This window comes from Solanum verrucosum, unplaced genomic scaffold (genome assembly GCF_900185275.1).
Source record: "Solanum verrucosum unplaced genomic scaffold, falcon-dt-bn FXZP01000252.1, whole genome shotgun sequence".
NCBI lineage: Eukaryota > Viridiplantae > Streptophyta > Magnoliopsida > Solanales > Solanaceae > Solanum > Solanum verrucosum.
Genome location: NW_026019988.1, coordinates 7093113 through 7109468, shown reverse-complemented (window position 1 = coordinate 7109468; position 16356 = coordinate 7093113). Strand labels below are relative to the sequence as shown.

Here is a 16356-nt window from a genome sequence, read left to right as displayed (position 1 = left end):
GAATAAATTCAACCACAAAACAACCATCAAGCAACAACATTTTTGAAAATTTGCCAACAATATAATTTTCTAAGTTATTATCATAACACTTTAGTATTATTTCATCTTTCTTTTTCTCCAATGCACTCGGGGGCGGAGCTAGGATTTTTAATAAGGGGTTCAAAATCTGAAGGACTAAACACACAAACTAGCCGAAGAGGGTTCGACGACTACTATATATACATAAAAAATAATTTTTACCATGTATAAATAGTAATATTTTCCGCCGAAAGGGGTTCGGATGAACCCCTGTTAGAAGGCTGCCTCCTCCCCTGAATGCACTAATGCAAGTTTCCACATCAAGCTAGCCCCTCTTTTCGCTGGAGAAATTGTTGTAGGTACAACAATTTTTACTTCTCCATCGAACTAAGTTCATGAGTCCCTTTATGGTAAGGACCAATGGAGATCAACATTGGTGTATAAGCATCTACATTTGATTTTTGTAAAATTTGATACCAAGTTTAGTTGAAGTAAAACACTTTTAGGGTGTGTTTGATACGATAAGAGATGATATTTTTTCTGAAAAATAAGTGAGTTTCTTATTTATGAATTGCGCTAGCTATTGCCTTTTGATGGTGGAAGTGACAAATATAGATACTTGAAATAAACTGCTTAACATTCAATTAGAAAACCCAATACAAAAGGGGACATAGAATTAATGAAGAACTCATAATAAGATCATCAACACTACAATTGAGATAATTACTAGTACTTATTTCTTAAGAGGACCTGTGAAAGTTAAAATAGTTTGTATAGTTGTGAGTATTAGGAGTATAATGGCTGCCACAGTTGAAGCCCCTACCCAAGGACTACTAAAATAATTGTGCATTAAATTTGCCTTCATTCTATTCCATGGTTTTTCACGATATTCAATTGCTTTTTTGACTTCTTCTTTGTAATAGAAGTTGGAATACGTAGTGACCCCTTTTCCGATTTTGTTGAAGAGGCTAGCAACTTCTTTTTCCTCTCCTATCCAGTTCTCTATGATTCCTTTCTGGCAAAGCAAATTCACATCTTTTTCTGAGTTGATAAGGTGATCCATGAAAGTTGCATAATCGCTAAAATATGTAGGATCTACATCAGATGATTGTTGCTCATAAGCAATGAGATTTCGCAGGAGAGTTTCTGTACCATCTACGACCTGAAAATAAGGGATTGTCATCAATCCATTCTCGAACTTTATATCAAATAAACTTGTCATATTTTTGACCTTTGCATAGCTAACTCCAGCTTCGGAAAGCTCGGTTGCATTTGGCATGACCGTAGGACTCGTTTTGTCATTTTTTGAGTTTTTCATAGGATTCATGCCATGACATGAAAATATGTGTGCTGCATGAAGTAAATGTTTGATATTTCCTTCATTACAATATTCTCTCTCTGTAAAGAAGTAATTGGGGCTCATTTCTTGCAAGGTAAACAACTTATCCGCCAATATTGCCAATGAAAATTCATCAACTTGCTTTGTCATGAGATGAAGCTTGTTGAGTACAAAGAAAGGAAGTTGATTTTCTAGTAACATCAAGTCTCGGAATATGTAACTATCATTAATATTAATAATCTTGTCTTCTCCTTTTGGATATATTCCACAACACTCTCGAATAAACTCAACCACAAAACAACCATCAAACAACAACATTTCGCAAAATTCATGACTATCGTTACCAAACTTTTCTATATCTTCGTAACACTTCAATACTTTCTCCTTCACTTTCTCCAATTCACTGATGTAACTTTTCACATCAAGTCTCTTATTTCGTTGAAGAAACCGTCGTAGGTATAATAGTTTGTACTTTTTCATTGGAGCAAGTTGAGTATTCTTCTTATGATAAGGACCAATGGAGACCATCTTTGGTGTATAAGCATCTGGATTTGATTCACGTTGCCACACATTTACTTTGAATATCGTACGCGATTTAATATATGAATTGTCTAAATCCTCAAACATTTCATCAATTCTTTCATTTATGTCAATTAAATGATCCACTTTTCTCCCTTCTTCTATCTGTAACAGAGAAGAGGCAAGTATACTTTGTGGTCTAGATCAAATATATATTTCGTAAAAAATAAAGTAATGCATATATACCTTCATTGTTTTATAAATGATGCATATTTACCCCTTTTGTTAATAGAATGAATTTTAAAAAAATATATAAAAATATTTTTTTAATTTCAAAAATGTCACGTGACTTTAAAAAATTACCTCACCTTATGCATTACCCCTCCAAATCTCTTGAAATTCATGCACATATATAGACAAAGATTATACATTTAATTGCCAAAAGAAAAGTGTGTTAATGAAATAAAAAAAATAAATTTATATAGTTGAGAGAGACCTCATCTTTTTTAGTTTGAGGAAGTAGTGGAATTTGGTCACCTATTGGGGTAATCTCAATGGAGTGATCTGCCATACTTCTTTCTTCAACTATAAGTCCTACAAAAGAAAGTCGTTTGTTTTAAAAGAAATTTTGACCGAAATAAGCCATTATTTAAAACAGTTTATCAAAATAATATATTTTTCTGAAATTTTACAAAATTAGAATAAACATATTTCTTAATAACGTTTTGGCTTTATTTCATTCAAAAGAATTCAATAAAAAAAAAGACAAAGGTCTGACGGAGTAAATAGATATAAATATTACTATCAATAACGTTTTATAATTCGTCACTCTGACACGTTTTACAGCTAATTACGTTACTCATAATAATGTTGGAGGCAAAGGCAGAGGCCAATTAAAGGATCATTCATAGACTCAAGGTTGAGATTTGAGAATTCATCCTCTTTTTGTAAACATAGGAAAATTAGAAACAAAAGTGTTGGAGGCAGAGGCAAATATAGTAAATATTCTACGGGGTAGACTATAGACTTAATAATTTTTGACAAGAAAAATAATAAAATAAAAAAAAATAAAAATATATATATAATGTAAAAATCACTAGAATTCTAAAGAAACGTTACCGTGATACCTCAGAGTAACAGATTATAAAACGTTATTGATAGCAACATTTAATATTTACTTATTCTAAATAAAATATAGCCTAAAACGTTATTGAGAAGCACGTTTATTCTAGTTTCATAAAACTTCAAAAAATAAAAACGTATTAATTTGATGAATTGATTTAAATAATAACTTTGGTCAAAAATTCATTTTTTTAAATCAAATTAATTACAAAATTTGATTTGAAAAGAAAAGACAAGCAAAAAGGGAAATCAATTTTAATTTTCTTGTAGCTTTATGAAAAAGAACCCTATATACATGTCTTGTCATAACCTGTAGAAAAATAAACTAATTTGAGGTAACCTATATATATATATATATATATAAAAGTACATACATAAAAGGGTGCATGTGTAAAACATTTAAAATAATAATTACCTTTTTGATTTATCTAATTATAAATTGAAAATGGACTAGTTGGAGTGTACTTGAGTTTCTTCTTAAATTCTTCTCTGTTCAACTTTTATGAGGGTGAAGAATGAGAGATGGAGAATAAAAAATTATATATGAGTATTATATATAGATTTTCTTTTGTGTGATTGCAAGCCTACCTATATTACTAACATGAAATAATGTACATTTTTTGAGAAAAGTATCATGGAATAAATAAAGTTTTAGTATCACAGAATAAATGAATAATACATAAATCATAGAATAAATAAAGCTTCAGTATTATAGAACAAATGTATAATACATAAATGTCTTTTAGTTTGACCTTGACTAACATCTATACCCCTTCTAACTTTGAGTGTACACAGATAAACACTTAAATTTGTACAAAGTTGAACAAACACATGCATAGATTCTCCGTGACATCCTATATGTGTTTTGCCACATAAAACGTGTGTATGTGGCATAAAGTTAGATGTCTATTGAGGCCAACAAAAAGGCATATATGCCTAGAATAAATAAAGCTTCAGTATCATAGAATAAATTAATTTTTTCTATCTTATCACAAAGGATAGGCCAAGAGTCATCCAAAGTTATAGTAGAAAAGGAGTCATTAATGACGACTTTAATTTGGAGTTCCGTATACAATGCTTTATCATCTGATAATAATAGAATTTATTCTTCTCCCTGTACTTACAAGCAGCCCAAGATTTTTATATATATCTCCCAACAAACAATAACATGTTACATGAGGTCCCTTAAACCCTTTTTGTGGAGGGTATTTTTGCAAGTTTAAGTGCATACTTGTGCAGACTCAAAGTTCGTTGGAGGGCATAATTGTCTGCTAAAGTCAAATTAAGAGTCATGTTTATGTATTATGCCAATTAAATATATGTATGAAATAATGGAGGATTTGTTGGGGGATATGAAGTATGAATGGGAAATAAGGAAAGTGTCATTTTAAAATAAAACATTAAGTGTAGTGTGATTTTCTTCGTTTGTTGAGTTTGCTAGGGTTTTGTAATTTGCATTGCCGCTATTACACAAATGTTATTCCATTCTATCCTCGGAGGAAGTAACCCGAAACCATGGCAACAGTGAGGGGGTTATAATTTCTTAAAGACACACAAACAACTTATGGGCTCGAAATAATATTCTACTTCTTCTACAAACTTTTCTACATTCTTCTTTGTGATAGAAATAACTAGAGATAATGACCCCTTGCCCAATTTTATCAAAGATGTTAGCTACTTCATTGTCCTCTCCTAATTGATTGCTTATGATTCCCTTTCGACGAAGCACATTCACATATTTGTCTGAGTCGATATGATAATCCATGAACACAACAAATCATTGAAATGTTTACGAAGTACATCATATGTATGTTGCTTATAGGCTATGAGATTTCTCAGAAGGGTCTCTGTTACATCATCAACTTCAAAACAAGGAATTTGCCTCCGTCCATTATCAAATTTGATATCAAATAAAGTTGTACTAGTTGAAGCCAGTGGCGGATCTAAGATTTTAAGGTTGTGGATGCTCTGAAAGTGGAGGAGTCAGAAATATAAAAAATGACATGTTAAAAGTAAGATTCAAACTCAGGCTCAACAACACTAAAAGAACCTTAAGCACCCATCCAAGAGCCAATGGACTAGACAGATCATTCGTTCACTGCGTGCTCTATGTTAATTTTATACAAATATCTCTTAATTTCTCTCTCTCTCTCTCTCTCTATATATATATATATATATATATTCCGAGACAAGGTTAATGGATGCTAGAGCACCCGAATGACTCTATGTGGGTCCGCCCCTGATTGAAGGAAATGTTTGATGTATTTTACATCACCTTTCCTCTCAAGATAGGATGCATGGGCCATCATCAATTTCCTTTGTCATATCATGAATCTTGGTGAGCACAAAGAAAGGAAGTTGGTTTTCTAGAAACAACAAATCTCGACGTGCAATGTTTATCATACAATTCGCTATTAGGCGTCATTCCACTACACTCTCGAATAAACTCAACTACGAAACATCCATCTAGTAAAAGTATTTCTGAAAATTTGCAAACAATATTATTTTTCAAGTTCTCTATAATGAGGAAACACTCACTTAGTCAATAGTTGTGTTACATAGTTACAACAAAGATTACTTCATAACGTCACCAGTAAAAGCCAGAACAGTCTGTATAACAGTGAGTACAAGAAGTGTTATAGCTGCCACAGTTGAAGCTCCTACCCAAGGACTCGAGAAATAGTTGTGCCTTAAACTAGCCTTCATTTGACTCCATGGCTTATCACAATGTTGAATCAATTTGCTGCATTCTTTTATGTAATAAAAGCTTGTGATTTCCACCCCATCTGAAAGTTTCTTGAAAATGCTGGCCACTTGTTTGTCATCCCCTATGTCCTTAAGGATGATTTTCTCTTTGCGAAGAAACTGCACATCTCTATGTGAGCCAATAAGTTGAGTCATTATATGTGCGTAGTTTGAAAAAAAAGGATATACATCTACTTTAGAGGAATGTTGCTCATAAGCTATCAAATTTCTCATGAAGGTTTCCATAGTATCCTCGATTGCAAAACAAGGAATTTTCATAATTCCCTTCTCAAACTTGATATCGAATAATGTTGTTTTATCCTCCTTATTTTCTTGCACATATCCTATTCTTATGAATCTAACTCCAGCATCGTAAAGCTCTGTTACACTTGGAATATGATAGCAATCCCATAAACCAAGGACTTTGGGAGTTTCTTTTGACTTGGTTAATTGCAAAACGTTGTCACAAAATGTTATCTTGCAACATTCTTTTGGTGTGCTAGCATTTTTGTTTTGTTTATCTTTCATACCATCATGATGATCTGATGGTCGACAAAACATGTGTATTACATGAACTAAATGATTGAATCGTTCTGTATTAAAATTGTGAATTTCTGATGGGGGTATGAATTTCGCCTTTGGGAAAGTATCAAGTAAGGTTTTTCTCACCATATACAAGAAGCTCACTTCTTTATGATGCTTTGTCATGTTATGAAGCATGGTAAGTACAAAGAAAGGGAGTTGATTTTCTAGTAACACCATGTCTCGACATACTTGTTTCTTCATCCATTCCAAGTTGATGATGTTGTCGTTGTCTTCTTCTTCTTCTTCTTCTTTTTCCTCAGTTGCATAGTACTCTCGAATAAATTCAACCACAAAACAACCATCAAGCAACAACATTTCTGAAAACTTGTCAACAATATCATTGTCAAGGTTATCATCATAACATTTTAGTGCTTCATCTTTCTTTTTCTCCAATGCACTAATGCAACTTTCAACATCAAGCCCCTCTTTTCGTTGGAGAAATCGTTGTAGGTACAACAATTTGTACTTCTCCATCGAACTAAGTTCATGATTCCTTTTATGGTAAGGACCAATGGAGATCAACATTGGTGTATAAGCATTTGGATTTGATTTTCGTAATCCCATATTTACTCTAAATATCGTCGCGGATTTGATACATGTATTGTCCAAATACTTAAATTTTTCATCAAAGATTTGATTTGCGGATTTCATAGTTTGTAACACTAATTGATCTTGACCTTTTGTTTCCTTAATCTCGATCAAATGATCCACTTTCCTCCCCTTGTCTATCTGTAATTAGTGTAAAAGAATCATAATTTTTCTCTATTATACATTTTGCTTTTTTAAACATACATAATTAGTGGAGTACTAAATAATAACTCAGACAGAGAATAATCAATGTGGAATGCTACTTGTACGCAACTGCTTTTCTCTACTTTTATTAGCTGAGAAGTCTTTAAAAATGAGGAAACTAACTTTCCTTAAGAAGTAGGAAAATCAAGTTACACAACTGACATTCCACCTTGATAGTGTCCTCCCACCTTCCGACACCTCATCTTCACCTCCACCAATCCACACCCCCTACCCCCATCTTCACCTCTCATAAGTCATAGTATATATATACACATATTTTCAAGATAATATTTTTTTTCCCACATATCAAATACAAGAAAATAAGTAATAAGCCTACATATTTTCCGTCATACCGAACACACCCTTAGCATAAACAACAAATACAAATAAAATATTCAAGTTCCTTAACATACACACAAATTGTTAGCATAGAAAGAGATACCTCATCTTTTGTAGCTTCTCTTAGAGAAAGTTGATCTATTGGCACAATCTCAGTATGATGAGCCATAACCTTCTTGAGACTGTAATTCCAATAATTAAAAAAAGAAGAAGATAAAAATGGTTAGTAATGAACTCCACAACAAATTATTAAAATTCCTAAGTTTTTTTTCCTAAGAAAGGCAGAAATTTACCTCTTTTAATTTGGCTGATTATCACTTTAATTCCTTATTAATTTGTTCCTCTTGCTTGTCTTGAAGGATGAGTGTTACAACTTATATATAAAAGAGGAATGATACTACTAATTATACTTGCTATAATTAATTAATTAGCACACATTTTCAAAAGTATTACTACTAATTTATTATTATGGTAAAAGTAAAATAAAAAAGTAATCAAGAAAAAGAGAGCTAAGCCAGCTACAATATTCATAATTCATGTGTATGAGTCAGTGATTGTCACTTTTGAGCAATTGCTCTTAAATTAAGATACAATTTTAATCATAGAAAATATTATCATAGAAAAAAAAACATTGATTATAAGGTTTATAATAATACATAAAAAGGGAAACGTGCGTTGTGAAACTTGTGCGATGCATGTGCACAACATACTATATAATTTGTTTGGGGCACTATTTCTTTTTATATATAGTTTTTGGGTGCCTGGTCCTGGGTGTCTCAGTTCTGTTAAAAAAATTGATTATTAGACGGAATATATTAATTCAAGCAGGACATATTATTCGAGGGTTAATTTCTCATATGATACTCATTCAATCAATAGTTCCTTATAATTTTAGAAAGTCCTTTTTTTAAAAAAAAAATTTCAACAAAGAAAGTAATTTTATAAGATATTAATTATGGGCCTTTTTGGTTTGATTTAGCTGTTTTTTTCTGGCGTTATTGCTCTTGGAAGTGTCCATAGAGTTAATTTTATTTACGCATTGTGGACATGTTGCTCATATTGCAAACACAACTGCAGCCAATTTAACATATGACTCTCATGTCACGGTAACAAAAAAGACTTTTACTTTTTGCGCATTACTAAAGAGTGCGAAAGTCTTTACTTAATTTTCATTAGATTCAATATCATTATAGATTTTAGTGACATTTACAAAGAGTGTTAAAGTGTAATTGTCGCTAGTAATTGCCTCTAATTAAAATAAAATATTCAGCAAAAATGAAGCTATTACCAATAATTAACTATCACATGCAATATAGAAGTCAGGTGGACAATATAATAGCGTAAGTATGTGTTGAAGCAACCATTTCTTGAATTAATGACAAATTAAACATAAAATAAAATGAGAGAGTAGAAATGATAACTCATAAGCTCATCAACATTACAATTGAGACAATTACTTGGTACTTTTAAAGGCACCTGTGATAGCTAGAATAGTCTGTATAGCTGTGAGTATGAGGAGTATGACGGCTGTCATAGTTGAAGCTCCTACCCAAGGACTACTAAAATAATTGTGCTTCAAACTTGCCATCATTCTGTTCCATGGTTTTTCATCACAATGTTTAGCTGCTTCTAAGAATACTTTTTTGTAATAGAAGTTGGAATACGTAGTGACCCCATTTCCGATTTTGTTGAAGAGGCTAGCCACTTCTTTGTCCTCTCCTATCTAGTTTGCTATGATTTTTTTACGGCGAAGCAAGCTCACATCTTTATCTGAGTCGATAAGATGATCCATAAAAATTGCATAATCACTGAAATATAAATATTGTAAATCAGTTGATTGTTGCTCATAAGCAATGAAATTTCGCAGGAGGGTTTCTGTACTATCTACCACATCAATAGAAGGATTGTCATCAATCCATTCTCAAACTTTATATCAAATAAACTTGTCGTCTGATTGACCTTTGCAAATCTAACTCCAGCTTCAGAAAGCTCTGTTGCATTTGGCATGACCTTATTCCACTTGGTCTCATTGTCGATTGCCCATTTCTCATCGGAATTCCTCGGACATGAAACAACGTGTACTACTTCAAGTAAATGTTTCATATCACATTTTTCATTATCAAATATCAAACCGTCTGACATATATCCCAAGTTAACAACATGCCTAAACAAAGTGATCGCCAGTTTTTCCAATGGTAATTCATCAGTTTTCGCTGTCATTAAATGAAGGACTTTGTGTATCAAGAAAGGAAGTTGGTTTTCTAGTAACAACAAGTCTCGGAGTATTTGATTATATTTGTAATCAACAAAATCGATAATTTTGTTTTCTTCTTCTGGATATATTTCAGAACACTCTCAAATAAACTCAACCACAAAACAACCATCAAGCAATAACATTTTGCAAAATTCATCAGTATCGACGTTTTCTATATTGTCGTAACGCATTAGTACTACCTCCTTTATTTCCTCCAATATACCGATCCAAGATTTCACGTCAACCCCCTCTCTTTGTTTCAGAAACCGTCGTAGGTACAATAATTTGTACTCTTCCATTGGACCAAGTTGAGGATTTTTCTTATGATAAGGACCAATAGACACTATCTTTGGTGTATAAGCATCTGGATTTGATTCACGTAGTCGCACGTTTACTTTGAATATGGTACAAAATTTAAGAGATGATTTGTCCAAATCCTCAAACATTTTATCAAAGATTTGATTTATACATTTCTTTGTTTGCGACCCTGATGGATCTTCATCATTTGTTTCCTTGATCTGCGCTTAAAAATATATACCTCATCGTTCAACAAATTATCTATATTTACCTTTTTCGTTACAAGATGAATTAAAAAAAAAACAACTTAAAACTGCTTTTTTTAATTTTAAAAATGCTAACAAGACTTTTAAAACTTATTTCACCCGACCTATTTTCTTTACCCCTCCAGACCCGACTCAAATTCAAAAAAAAATTCCATAAGGTGTAAAACCATAGTAAGTGACTATGTTAGGATCATGAGGTAGACCTAAAATTACATGAAAGGAAATAGTCTAAAAGATTCTATATTTAATTGCCAAATGAAATAAAAAACTAAATTGATATAGTACTGAGAGAGAGAGATACCTCATCTTTTTCAGTTTGAAGAAGCAGTGGAGTTTGGTCATCTATTGAGGTAATCTCAATGGAGTGTTCCATCCCTCTTTCTTCAATTCTAATTCCTACAAAAAACACATTCTTTTTAATTTATATAAAAACTACGAAAATGTCGATAGAATTTCTTCTAACAAAAATTTTCATGTCAAATACGTGAAAATCAAGCGATTAAAAACTTTATTGTCTAAAAAATGTTTAATAGGAACATTTATACATAATCCAAGTATTCAGTAGGTATAATCTTTAGTATAAGTACTTAAATGAAAAACATCAAACAAATTTAAAGGGCATTTTCTTGTTGTCCTTACTAGTAGTCATAGGACTATATATTCTTTTAGTTTCTTGTTCTTCGATTTTTATTGCTATTTATGATTTCATATAGTTTAATTATAATATGATTTTACTGTAATACTATTGTGCTATACTATTGAAAATATATCAAAAATAGCCTCTTTATCTCAGGCAAGGTGTCTGCACACTCTACCCTCATAGATTCCACTTTGAGGAACTACACTGGATATGTTGTGTTGTTGTTGTTATGTAAGAGTCACAAGTAGAAGTTAGAACACGATATTAAGTATACTTTCGTGGAATTTTAATTTGATTAAAACTCTCTAAACGCTTTTACAAATTTTAAAAGTAATGAATCAAGGGGATATGAAAGACGAAAATAATAAAGTTCTATTCCACTATTTTACAATACTGTATAAGTATGGAGTTAAACAAAAATAAACAAATTGAAATGGAAGGGTTCTAGAACTGAGTCTACTAAAATTAAGTATCCATCGAATAAGAGAAATTTAAATCATATTAAAAGAAAGATATTAAATATCTTGCCGCTTACTATACTCAAATTGATAGAATACCTTGTAACTCAATAGGTAAGAACTAATTTGGTTTCAATATGAGTAGCATATTAGTAGGTTTAGGAGATGGAACTTTAGGTACAATTGAGACAATTACTATATACTTAACGACATTTATCTACGATGTTGGTTACTAAATATCTATATTATATTATTACCGCTAAATATAATATAGCGCCAATTATAGTACTTTCACAAAATTATTTATTTGTTATAGTATGTAGGATGGGATGTTGTATAAGACATTTAAAAATTACCTGATTCAAAATGGACTAGTTAGAGTGTACTTGAGTTTCTTCTTAAATTCTTTTTCTCTGCTTAACTTTTATGAAGGTGAAGGAATATGAAAGATGGTGAATATAAAATTCTAACTGGGTATACTATATATAGATCAGTTTTTCTTTAACTTGTGTAATTGCAAAGTTGCCTATATTATAAACATGAAATAGTGTGCATTTTGAGAAAAGTATCTTAGAATAAATAAAGTTTTAGTATCATAGAATAAAGTGTATATCATAGAATAACACTTTGAGTGTGTGTTCAAGCAACTATTTATTCTAAAATTTGATATCAAGTATAATTGAAGAACAATACTTTTAGGGTAAAACATATCATATCATAGAATAACACTTTGAGTGTGTGTTCAAGCCACTATGTATTCTAAAATTTGATATCAAGCATATTGAAGAACAACACTTTTAAGGTGTGTTCAGTATGATGGAAGATTTGCTATTTTTTCTATTTATTTTGTAATATTTGATAAATAAGTTGAATATAATATTTGTGTAAAATTTGAGCAAGCACAATTAAGGTCGGCATGGGGGTTAGGGATGTGAGGGTAGTGGGGATGAGGACTATGAGATTGGTACATAGGTGTATTCAAAATTTTAATAGGTGCATTATTTTGAAAAGGACGATCTACGATATAATTTCTTAGATTGGAGAGAAGAAACCATTTTGTGCAGTTGATTTTCCTCATTAAGAATTTGATCCAAGAATTGACAATATGTTCCGTTTCACTATACTTGCCTTTAGAGTTGGGCATTTAGTATTCGATTTGAGATTTTCAAATTTTGGATTTGGTAATTCGATAATTGGTAGTTAAAAATAGATATCAACTGTCAATATTTTAAATTTTGGTTCGACAATTCGGTTACCTTTAAATTAAACTTTGGTTTGGTATGGTATTCGATAATACTGTATTGAAGTTATAGCCAATTGTATCAAAAAGTTAATACTTTTTATCCAATTATTTCTCTATTTTTTTATGTGGAGGCACGATATAATAGAAGATTAAATGTAACACCCCGTATCCGAAACAGACCAAAAATGCAAATTTTGAGAAGTTGCAGGTGCAACCCACGGTTGCCATCCACGGACCGTAGGTCAGACCACGGCCCGTGCTGGTGGTCCGTGGTTAACCACTGCAACCCCTCCCTAGCCAAGCTCAGAAAAATTGGCTAAGTCTCGACTCACGGATAGACCCACGGTCCGTAGATCAGACCACGGTTCGTGGTCTGTGTCCGTGGATTGAGACCTCCTTTACCCAGCCTCTGACACAAATTACGGTCGACTAGCACGGACCGTCATTTGAACCACGGTCCGTAGGTCTGACCGTAGATAAGGGTCAGCAGCCAGTTAGCTGAAAACTGTTGATGGATCAACTTCAGATGGTCATAACTTTTAGCACAAAAGGAACTATGTGTCCCATGACCTATGATATGATAGATAATTGAATCCTCTTTCCAACGCCTCTGAGTTTGTTAAAATCCGACCTCCGAGTGAAAAGTTATGCTTGTTTTAGTGAAAGCCAGTTGAGCAGGAGGCTTGACCTACGGATCCAATCGACGAACCGTCGATTGAATGACGGCCTGTCAGTCCTGTCCGTCAGTCACTCCGACAGCAATTAAGTCAGGGGTCTTTTGGTCTTTTCCTATTTCGTTTAACCCCTAAGATACGTCGTTTAGACCTTAAATCATGAGGTTTTAGTTAGTTTATGCCTAGAAACATAACTAGAACTTTACCTTAGTCAAAATCATTAATCAAAACTTAGAAAATTAGAAGCAAGAGAGGAGAAAAAGGTGAAGAACCCTAGTTCAAGAACACAACAAGGTTCCATCAGTTCCAGCCCCGAAATCGAAAGATTTCTCCGTGGAATTCGTCACCAGGTATGTGGGATTTCACTAGTGGGTTCCTTTCGCCCATTAGGTCCCTAGAATTCAGTCAGATTCTTGATTTCATGATTATGAACAGACCTAGGGTTTCTAGAATTTCAACAGATCATCATGAATTAGTTATTTAAATATTCCAAATCAGATTATCATGTTATTGCTCAGTTTATCGCATAAATTTCAGAACCCTAGCTATGTATTTCTTTAATTAGTTCTTGAATTACACATGCTAGGCCAGATATTTCAGTATTCAGTTACACATGCCTCAGTTCATGAATGCATCATTATCAGATTAATTGTTGCATTCTCAGTTTGCATGTTCAGTTTCGAGCTATCCAGTATTTACAAAAATTCAGTCATAACCAGTTAACCACTTAATTCATTGGGAATAGCATAATACCGAGTTGGACTAGGATTCAACGTACCCATATAGTCCCAGAACTACGAGCCACGTAGGTGTAAGTCCCCTCTGTGGGCAACATCAGTTTAGTGATCACGCCAGTATGCCTCTATACCTCTGGCAGGGTATATTGGGTCCTCTCGATGGGGCGTATACATCGGACTCCACATTTAGCTCATTTGGTTTTATGTCGGTTATTAGTTGCTCCCACAGTTCAAGTCAGACTCTATTGCATTGACCATATTTCAGTACAATCAGTATTCAGTCTCAGCATGTTATAAATTTGGTCATTGCATCAGTTAGCTCAGTATTCAGTATTTTCAGCATCTATATCATGTTCAGATTATATCATTGTTTTATTGCTTTGTTCAGTTATATGTTATTTCAGCTTTACTCTATCCTGCATGCTCAGTACCTTTCAAGTACTGACGTATATGTGCGCTACATTTTCTCGTGATGTAGGTTTAGGTTCTCAGCATCCAGATCATGCTTAAATTGGTTCCCGGTCTTCAGTTCAGCAGCTTCAGTGGTGAGTCCTCATTCTTCGAGGACTAGTGACATGTTTATCTTTATCGCTTTTAGTCTTTAGTTTCAGTTTTGCGAGATCTAGTTGGGGCATGTCCCAACATTTCTAGTCAGTTTAGAGGCTTATTTCAGACATAGTTAGATTCAGCTTAGTATTGAGTTAATATCTTCTTTGTATTAAACTCATCAGTTTTCATTTATCTCAGTTATAGTATATGGGTATTCCCCATCTTTTCATCTTATGTATGATTTAGCTTCCGCATCAATTTATTATCTTTAGTATGCTCATGATCATGCCAGCAGGGTTAGCTTAGGATCACTTGTGGTCCTAGGTCCCGTGTCCGCGTCTCGGGGGTAGCTCGGGGCGTGACATTAAAAGAAAGAAGATATTAAAAAAAAACAAATTGACACAACTAACAAGCAAGAAGGCATAAAAAAAAAAAACAAATTACCTCCGCTCGTCGTCCGGGCTTTGAGTTATTTGTTCTTATTCTCATGACTCAAGTGATATAGGGAGGGAATTAGTTAACATTTTTGAAGAGGAAGAAAACATGATGGAGTTTTTGTGACTACATATATAAATGTAATTAACTTAACATATGATGAACTGTGACTGAATGAGAATAAGAACATACACCACTGGAGTGAATGGAAGGAGCTTAGCTATATATATATCCACAATCTGAAGGAGCTGGCACCGGCTTTAAGAAATTGAAAGATATGGGGTGAGGCATTTGCTAGTAAAAGATGGTGGAGACTTAGAGTTGAAGATAATCTTTGGACAAGATTATTCTTAAAGGCTAAATATTGCCCCAGATCTAATCCTATGTCAAAAGTTGCAGTCGCAAAACACATCACTTGGAATGAATATTCAGGATGGAAGTGCTATTTTTTGGTGGACCTATTTACAATAACAATATATATATAATATGCAGAAGAAGCCTGGCTGGCAACAACAAAATAATAGTCAGGCCCATAAGTTATTGCTTTGGAAGGCTAGATGTGGAAAGAAATATGGAAACAATAACATCTCCAGCAACAAGTTCTCATGCAGTTCAATTCAGAAGAAGGTCGGCATAGGGGTTAAGGATGTGAGGGTATTGGGGATGAGGACTATGAGATTGGTACATAGGCGTATTCAAAATTTTAATAGGTGCATTATTTTGAAAAGGATGATCTACCATATATTTTCTTAGATTGGAGAGAAGAAACTATTTTGTGCCGTTGATTTTCCTCTTTAAGAATATGATCCAGAATTGACAATATGCTCCGTTTCACTATACTTGCCTTTAGGAGTGGGCATTCAGTATTCGATTTGGGATTTTCGAATTTTAGATTTGGTAATTCGGTAATTGATAGTTAAAAATAGATACCAACTATAAATTTTTTAAATTTTGGTTCACTAATTCGGTAACCTTTAAATTAAACTTTGGTTTGGTATGGTATTCGGTAATATCGTATTGAAGTTATAGTCAATTGTATCACAAAGTTAATACAATTTATCCAATTATTTCTATTTTTTTTATGTGGAGGCACGATATAATAGAAGATTAAAAGTAAGAAGGTATTAAAAAAACAAATTGACACAACTAACAAGTAAGAAGGCATCAAGAAAAATAAATTACCTCCACTTGTCGTCCTTCTCTTCCAGGCTTTGAGTTCTTTTTTATTATTCTCGCTCAAGTGATATAGGGAAGGAGGTTAACATTTTTGAAGAGGAGGAAAGCATGATGGAGTTTTTGTGACTACATAAATGTAACTTAACATATACTAATTATTATACAAAT

General features: G+C 32.9%; 2 protein-coding genes and 1 pseudogene across 2 annotated transcripts; all 3 read right to left on the bottom strand.

Moving 5' to 3' along the window:
- Positions 1–751: 751 nt before the first annotated feature.
- LOC125819074 (putative UPF0481 protein At3g02645) lies at positions 752–2447 on the bottom strand. Its single transcript, XM_049498586.1, has 2 exons — positions 2373–2447; positions 752–2041 (listed from the first exon to the last, which is right to left on the bottom strand). The coding sequence occupies exons 1-2, from the start codon at positions 2445–2447 to the stop codon at positions 752–754; spliced, it is 1365 nt and encodes a 454-aa protein (XP_049354543.1).
- A 3125-nt stretch (positions 2448–5572) lies between these two features.
- Positions 5573–7628, bottom strand: LOC125819162 (UPF0481 protein At3g47200-like). The gene is made up of 2 exons (XM_049498668.1): positions 7563–7628; positions 5573–7057 (listed from the first exon to the last, which is right to left on the bottom strand). Exons 1-2 carry the CDS (start codon positions 7626–7628, stop codon positions 5573–5575), a joined length of 1551 nt encoding a protein of 516 aa, XP_049354625.1.
- A 1284-nt stretch (positions 7629–8912) lies between these two features.
- Positions 8913–10649, bottom strand: LOC125819161 (putative UPF0481 protein At3g02645; annotated as a pseudogene).
- Positions 10650–16356: the final 5707 nt, after the last annotated feature.